This window comes from Drosophila montana, unplaced genomic scaffold, assembly GCF_035044405.1.
Source record: "Drosophila montana isolate Dmon_TW-CO22-7 unplaced genomic scaffold, ASM3504440v1 contig_2977_1, whole genome shotgun sequence".
In the NCBI taxonomy this organism is placed as follows: Eukaryota; Metazoa; Arthropoda; class Insecta; order Diptera; family Drosophilidae; genus Drosophila; species Drosophila montana.
Window position 1 is genome coordinate 1 of NW_026997852.1, and position 9,181 is coordinate 9,181.

The window sequence follows — 9,181 nt, forward strand, 5'->3', positions numbered from 1 at the left end:
GTATCTCAAGTGGGCGTGTGTGGATGGTATGAAGTTTTAATAAAGGTTTTACAAATTGATGAGCAACACGACTGACTTCTTTGATGATGCTAACAGAACTGGTTTCTTAACATAAATTAAGATTAAAGGGACCGATCAATTACAGAGTTCGAAAAAGAGTGAGACTTCGTACATGTGTATGAGTGCTTATGACATTCAAATAGAAGAGAATTAGCATAATCATAACATAATCTGCTTTGACATTGCTATTGATACCCTGACTAATGTATATATGAGGTATATGACCGAATAAACCGGCTGCCTTGAAAGAATTATCTTTCGAGAGACAGGTAGAACAGCCAGCTTATGTACTGGCCGGCAACAGAGTCCAGAGGCGGTGCGAATATATGCGACACGAACCCGGTCATCTTTGCCACTCACAACAGACTCAACACGCCCTAATTTCCAGTGTTTTGGCGGTGTGTTGTCCTCATGTATGATGACCATAGAGTCAACTGTGAGATTTGGGGAAGCCGAAGTCCACTTTGTCCTGGCTCGAAGCTCGTTCACATACTCCGCAGACCAACGACGCCAGACTTGCTGTTTAACAGCTGTGATCTGCTCGTAACGATCCAAGTTGGAGATGTTGTTGGTGATAATCTCACGCTCGGGCAAAGCGCGCGGTGCATCTCCATTTAGAAAGTGTCCTGCAGTGAGAGCGCTGAAGTCGTTGGGATCAGATGATAGCGGTGACAGCGGGCGAGAGTTGAGTACTGCTTCTATCTCAACGACTGCGGTGTTCAGTTCCTCAAAGGTGAACCGGGTGTTAGCGAGGGTACGCACCAGCAGACTCTTTGCGCTCTTGACAGCGGACTCCCAAAGACCGCCAAAGTGTGGAGCACTAGGTGGAATGAAATGAAAGGTTATCTCTTCAGAGGAACAATATGATAGGATAGCATCTTGAGTGCTAGTGTTGAACATGAACTTCTTTAACTCGAGTAGCTTGTTGGATGCTCCGACAAAATTTGTGGCGTTGTCACAATAGATGTGCGATACTGGTCCACGACGGGCAACCATGCGTTTCAAAGATTCCAAAAACTTATTCGTTGAAAGATCTGACACGATTTCAATGTGAACGGCCTTTACGGCCATGCAGACATATATATTGCGATATAGGATTTTGTGGGACCCTTGCCACGTATTCGAAGATAGGTGTTCACTGGACCGCAGAAGTCGACTCCAACGTGGCGAAATGGCTTGTCTGTGGATAAACGCTCAGGTGGCAGGGAACCCATGACTTGACGAAGTAGAACTGGACGATATCTGACACAGTGTACACAAGAACGAACAATGCTGCGTGCTAAAGCTCTTGCGTTTATGACCCAGAATTGAAGCCGCAGCAGTCCAACTAATGCCTTTGGTCCTGCATGGTAATTGCGCAAGTGAAGATGCCGAACATAATTGTGGACAAATTGCGATTCCTTGGGAACAAGTAAAGGATGCCTTTGACGAGAGGGGATATCCAACCAACCTTAATGAGATCGTATCCAGAAGAGTCATCTATGAGGAGGGGCTGAGAAATTTCAGATTGCTTTTCAAATCTCTTTGTTTCCTTAGCAATTGCAAATCTTCCTTGAAATAGTGCTGTTGGATGATCCTGATGATGCAGTGCAACGCGTGGCGAAGTTCTTCTGGGCATGGCGGCGAACTTTCGACAGGGTGTTCCTTTTTGGCAATATGGTAAAACCGGAACATATATGCCATAACTCGAAGCGCCCGAATGTATGAACTAGTTTCGTTCAGCCAGTCCAGAATGGAATTACTTTCGATAATTGCAGCAAATGTAGACTTCCGTTTTTCAGCATCGATAATGTCCATGTCCAAATCATTGTCGAATTGTTGGCAGGGCCATGGAGTCTCGGAATCACGCAGAAACGCAGGTCCTGTAAACCAAATTGATTGCTGGAGCTCATTAGCTGGGCATCCACGTGACACGATGTCAGCAGGGTTCAATTTTGACGGTACATGTCTCCACTTTCCATCTGCTGTTTGATCTTGTATAATGGATACTCTATTTCCAACAAAAGTCGACAAGGTGATAGAGTGTTGTTGCAGCCAGTGCAAGACAATCTGCGAATCAGACCAGAACTGCGCGCTGTGCGGCTTGCCGATGAATATGTTTTTGACAGTTGTATATAACTTACTCAGAAGTTGAGCTCCGCTTAACTTTAATCGAGGAAGCGTCAGCTTCTTGACAGGAGCCACCCGAGATTTAGCAGTCAGAAGCTGAACCTGGACATTGCCATACGAGTCCGTGGAACGCACATATACGGAACAGCCGTAAGCACGTATTGATGCGTCATAAGCACGTATTGTATGTCTGTGAGCTCAGGGTACTGAAATCGACGACAATTCCTTGAGAGACGTTACGCAGTTTCTCCATGCTTGTAGAAGTGATTGCGGAACAGATTCATAACAGGCGAGTTTTAGCTCCTGTATGATGATTTTCGAGACGATGATGATTGGTGCCAGCAATCCTAATGGATCGAACAGAGCAGACGCAGTCGAGAGAATAGTCCTCTTTGTGACTGTTGAATACAATTTTTTGGGTTTAAATTCAAATAGTAGCACATCACGACGTTGATCCCAAGCTACGCCAAGTGCGCTAGTTACAGCGTTTTCATCCAAGTTTAAATCCTTTACCGACTCGTCATCCCTGACGGCGGGATGATTGGAGTGCCACTTAACCAATGGGAAGTGTCCTCGGCGAAGTATCTCGGTGACCTCGTCTTTGATGTTCTGCAACTCGATGAGCTCGTTTGCTCCGCATAGCAGATCATCAACATAAAACGATGATTTTACAATGGATGCGCCAATGGGAAACTCGTTCACATGCAGATCTGCCAGATATTGCAAACTGCGAACTGCTAAGTATGGGGCCGAGGCCGTTCCATACGTCACTGTATTTAGCTCAAAGGTCTGCAAATCAGCTTCAGGGGATCCTCTCCAAAATATATATTGAAATTTCCGATCCACTGGGCTGACTAAAACTTGTCTATACATTTTCGTAATGTCCGCTGTGATGGCGTAACGAACCAATCGAAAACGAAGGAGAAGTATATACAGATCTTCTTGGAGTGTTGGGCCAACGAGAAGCAAATCATTCAATGAATGTTGGGACGATGTAGTGCACGAGGCGTCAAACACGACTCGTAACTTCGATGATGCACTGCTGGGTTTAAAAAACACAATGGTGAGGTATATAAAAGTGTGGCTCACTTAATCTCGGACTCGTCACTAAAGTCATATGGCCAAGATCCTCATATTCTTTCATGAAAGTTACATATTGCGATTGAACAGTAGGCTGCTGACTGAGGCGCCTCTCGAGCGATAAAAAACGACGACGTGCAACATCGCTTGAATTGCCAAGGCACATTGGATCTCCCTTGTAGGTAGACGCACAACAATCCTGCCGTTATTCATCTGCGTTGTCCTTGAATACATATCTTCACAGAGCCGATGTTCTGGATTGATTGACTTTGGAGAATTTTCTAGAGCATCAATGCTCCACAGTAATTGAAGATTTTTGTCAATTGACTCCTCCACAGAAAGCAAGCACGTTGATGACTGCTTAGCTGACTGATGACGATACTTGCCAGACACAACCCATCCAAGCAACGTTTTCTGAAGGACTGGCAAATTGTCTCCGAACTTAATCTGTCCGAGACAGGCCAGGTCAATCCGACCTGACCTGTGGAAAGTTTCGTCCGCAAGTGGTGTATTCGCGGGCAACCTCCAATCTGAGGTGTCGATTTCCGAATCCGGCTGGTAGGCAATGTGAGACGTTATGCAGAACTGTAGTGTTACTTCAAATGGTGACAAACGAGATATAATTCCAGTAGGTGTACAGTTGTTAATTTTAGTCGAGCGAGCTTATCACGGCGTAGATGCAGCCGTTGGGCGAATTGATCAGTTATTAAATTGACTTGGGAACATGAGTCAAGCAATGCTCTGCTTTGTTTATACGCCCCTGATGAAACTCGCACATTTGCGCTATGGATGATGGCGATGTAGACGATAATGATGCAGGCGGTTGGCCAAAATGCAGAAGCGTGTGATGGCGATGCTTGCAGCTTCGACAACGATTGTTAGACGGACACTGAGCCATCCGATGTCCTAATTGAAGGCAATTAATGCAAAGTCCAGCATTTTTTACGACTCCGTACTTGAGTTTAGGACTCATGTCTTGAAACTGAGAACATTGTACAATTTTATGGTCGGAGCTGGAACAAACAATGCATGTTGGATTAGTAATAGCAAATGATAATCCCTTGCTAGGCTTGTACACGTGTTTTTGTTTCGAAGAATCAGCCATTCGATACGATGCAATGCCGCTTGATTGCAGAAACTGACAATGACGTTCCAAAATAGTTGTGCAGTGAGCCCAATTTGGCAATGTACGTAAGTCAAGAGACTCATTCCACTTGTTACGAGTTTGCTGGTCACATTTTCCGATGACGATGAATATCAACATGGCTTGGGCAATATCTGATCCGGTACCCAATGACGATAATGATGAATACAGGGCTGACGCATTGTCCAGCAGACTGCGCAGCTGATTTCCGTCCGGTTTGTCGACTGGCTGTAGATTGAATAGTGATTCTATTGTGTCTAAAAATGTAAGTGTAGGATTGTCATATCGTTCACTTAAACGAGCAAGAGCCTTGGGATAATTTTCCTGAGTCACTTGGAATGCCTTTACTGCCTGTAGGGCAGGGCCCTTCAAGCAATTCAGCAGATGATTAAACTTTTCAATGTTCGAAAGAGAGTACTCACGACCGATAATCTGATTGAATGATGTAATGAAGTTTTTAAACTCTGTGCACAAATGTCAACTGGTTTCTTTGCTGATCCTAACGAAGCCCTCCCGTATAATACCAATATTGTCACCACAATCCGAACAGAAAACGAGGACCCGATATATTCTAAATTATACCCTACCCAATGGCGTTTCTGATTTTGCCAATAACGGAACCAACAACTTTTTAAAAGAGAACATATTTAGGCCATCTAGATCACCCTATAATAACCCGGTGTGGGTAGTAGAAAAAAAGGGAATAGTCGAACAGGGTAACAGAAGAAACGCCTTGATATCGACTTTCGGAAATTAAAATCTAAAACCATCGACGAAATAACCATATACCAAGCTAAGTATTTTACAACACTTGACTTAAAATCGATATTCCACCAAATACTACTTGCGAAAAAGAATAGAGAAAAACCCGGTTTTTCTGTAGGGAATTATGAATTTTGCAGAATTCATAATTGGATTGGATTGAAAAAGGCTACCAGTATTTTTCAGAGAGCTATTAACTATATGCTTCAGGAACAAATTGGGAAGTCATTTTATGTTTGCGTAGACGTTATCATCTTCTCAGAAAACTTGGAAAAACATGTAAAGCATATCGCATGGGTATTGGATAAGCTCCATGACGCAAATTTGAGGGTCTCACGTGAAAAGCCACACTTTTTCAAAGAAAAAGTGGAGTATCTTGGATTCGTGGCCTCTCGAGGCGGTATAGGCTAGGCAGCAGACTTACACCCTGTACGAAGGAGTTATTTTAGAAGCTGAATTGGAAACAACGGTTCTGAAGGGAAGAGGGGTCCATAAGGACAATTAACGATACGTTTTTTTCCATTTCTTTCTCTATTTTATATTTTAACTTAGGCTTTCGACTATGCTACTTTTCGTAACATTAATAACCGCCAAGCTAACAGATTACTCAAACTCGGATAACATCCCACTAATGGACGGAAATCCTATTGTCTGGCAAAACTTTAAGTATCTCAGATACTCATCGAACTCAACCATATACTCGGAAATAGCCGAGGAAACAAGAATTCTGAGGGTTATGAAAAATTAAAATTCAATGAAGAAAGCTTAATCGATTCAATAGACAGACAGGCAGTTATAAACACTCGATCGAAAATTAATAAATTAACCAAATCTGTAAAAATTATTGTTAAGGTTGCGACACTACTCGCAAGTGATAGAATTATAATCTCAGAACTCGAGACATAAATGTCGCCAGTTACACTTGCAAAGATTAAAATTATAAACGCCGCTATTCTCGCTAATCTACAAGTATAACAGTAACCGATTTCATGGAAGTAAAATAGCATATGTCAATGTCTTATTAGATCATAATTTATTCATTTTATAATAAAATATCCCGACCCTAGCCTAGTTTGTAAAAAAAATCAGTTTGTTTCCTGTTCAACACAATTGTGCAATACTTAATGTTGCTGATAATAATAATGTCGCAGACTGCGGTATTTTAATACTGACAATTGAAAACTAACCTACTACGCTCACGTCAACATTTTGCAAGCAGCTAACCCCCACAACATACGCGCAACAATTCATTTCGGCGGCACTGCGCATTGCAGCACTCGTCTCAGTCACCTAGAACCACTGGAGGTAGTGGACGACGGGATCATAATAATAAACGAAGCAGCTGCTATAATAAAAATCGGCAAGACTACAGAGACAACCGTCCATGGCGCATTCCTGCTGACATTCAACGACGAAGGCGACGAAGAAATGGGTCTCTATTCGGGAACATAAAAAATATCGACAGAAGACACCCCGACACATCGACAACATCGACACTACTGAATATTACTGGGCATCAGGACATTTTGAGTCTACCTTACCTGCAAAGGCTGAACATCGAAAACTTTCGACATACAAGGGAAGTTGACAACAAGACCTGCAATGTTCGGCACATCCATAATTTTCATCCTTTTTATGGGATTCTTGATGTACCAAAAACGGAAAAGAGTTAACCACCAAAAAACCGAGGACGGCCTTCAACTTAGCAAGGGAGGAGTTAACACATCCGGCCAATCATAAGTCAACGGCCGCGTATTTGAGTTTAGCGCTCTAGTTGCAACAGTCAGCGGCGGTAAGCAAATACTTTTGTTATGTCGCAAGAGCTTTCGTTATCGCCTACGATTATGCTGAGTAGGGTTGCCGACCATGACTTTGTAGCGTGTTATTTAGAGTTATGCTTTAGTTTACTGTCAACAAGCGCACTGCTTCTGAAATACATTCCACCGGTATTGTCGTATTTTATATCAAATTCTTTTAATGGTGTGCCACAAGGCCAGCGATTGGAAAGCTTCAAGCCACCATCCTAATCTCCAGATATCCAGGAACAGGACCAACTCTGAACAACCCAATCTTCAGTGATCCTGCAATTGGAATAGCCCTAGAGAACTTAATCTTTAGAGACTCTGTCTTTGGACCGTCTCTGAATTCTTGCAATCTCGCCAGCGATGATGAGACCTAGAAGGAGTGACGGCGCACGCAATTGCGTAATTTATATATTACCACACGTTTTCTTTAATAGCTTCTGTGTTTCTTAACCGATCTTAATGAAATTCTCAATAGAAGATCTTATTATACCCTGAGCCCATTGAAAATGGGTAAAAAGGGTATAATGTATTTGTGTATATTCTAGATCAGCATCAACAGCCGAGTCGATCTAGCCATGTCCGTCTTTCTGACCGTCCGTCTGTCCGTATGTATGAACGCAAGGATCTCAGAGCCTATAAGAGCTAGAGACTTTAGCTGTAGGTCCTCCTATTGCCCGCGCAGATCGAGTTTGTTTCCCATATTCGACAACGTGCCCCGTTTTCAAGTAATCGATAAAAATCGATGACGAAATCCTTTTTTTTGAGCTAGAGTCACCAAACTTGACATGTAGCTTCTAGAATAGTATATATATATCAAGTATCTTTCATTTTATACTTATTGCCACCTCCCCGCTACCACTACACAGCTACAAATCAAGTTAATAATCCAACTGGTATGAGAATACACAAATATTCTATGGCACAATAAGATGTACTGACGAAAATTTCATTAAGATCGGTTAAGAAACAGAAAGGTTATGTGCGCACGTGTTAGCAACAGCAAGCGCAAATTCCTAAAATTTCTGTGGACATGCTTTGAATTTTATCAACAGCATTGCAATTGCGATTGTATTGTTTTCTGTGCTGCTATTTTAGTTGGGTTTTTTCTCATTAAGACTTATTTATTATATATAGCTGTTGAGTAGTGGCGGCGGCAAGTAGTGCGGTCTGTTGCGAGTTCGAAAACTACCCTGAAAACTGTTTTTTTTTTTTGGCCGCCTCTACGGCTGCGGTCTGTTGCAAGTCCGAAGCCTACTGAGGAAAAAAATTTTTATTTTTTTTATTTTAAATTTATTTTTTTTACTACTAAAGCAAACTAGCGCATAGCGCGAGCTGCATTTGGTGTAGGAAGAAGAGGGTTCAGGGTATCCTCAAGTCGGGAGCTCCCGACTAGAACCTCTTACTTGTTGTACTATAGAATATTTGAATATTCTCGTATTTACGTGGGTCAATAGCCCGTTCAATTATAATTCATTAGGGATGGTCTGTGGGGACTTTCTCGACTTGTGGTCTATTTTCCTTTTTCGTGAAATTATAAAAAGAAGGGGAAAAATGGGGACAAATTGTCTGTAGACGGGTAGAGAACGGCATGACTGCCGACACAGGCTGATGTAGGCCAACAGGTGGCCAATAGGAAGGAGACGAGGATCCGGAGTCGTCTCAGCTAGGTCGAGTATCTGGGGAAAAATTATGTGGATTAATGGTGTCGTTATTTTAGTTATTAGTCTCATCTTTTTTTTCGTTTGTTTTTTTTTTAGTCTAAGGTGTTTCTGTTGTCGATTTTAGTAGTTCGTTTTGTTGAAGTGTTGTATAAGTCCGTATGGTACAGATGTTTAATGTAGATGAGACTAGCCCTTGGGAACCGATGAGCCAGCCGGAGCAGACAAAAGCATGCGCCGTAACACCCTACATGGCGGTATTAACCTCATGAGGAATTACTTTCAAAGACAAGTTTGCGTTTGGGAGCTAAGAAATAGGTTAGGCTAAAGATATAAAAAGGTTATATTTCAGTCTTCATTTGTATGGCAACCAAAGCTATCCATATTGATCCATATAGCCGCACTAAGAAGATTTATGCAAGAAGAGAAAAATATGCAAACATTACTCTGATAATGAAAGAAACTTTGTGCCTCAAGAAAACTAGATGAAAAGTACCAAAAAGCCTTCAGAGACAACGCCAACATTGCTCCTATTTTGGAAAAAGAGGCTCATTTAGGTAGAG

At 42.2% G+C, this 9,181-nt stretch overlaps 1 protein-coding gene across 1 annotated transcript; it reads right to left on the bottom strand.

The window, feature by feature from the left end:
• Window positions 1-399: 399 nt before the first annotated feature.
• Window positions 400-1,131, bottom strand: LOC135430173 (uncharacterized; the record flags this gene model as incomplete). The annotated part of the gene is made up of 1 exon (XM_064684727.1): window positions 400-1,131. A coding segment is annotated over exon 1 (732 nt), but the record flags the coding sequence as incomplete, so codon positions are not given.
• Between the last annotated feature and the right edge of the window lie 8,050 nt (window positions 1,132-9,181).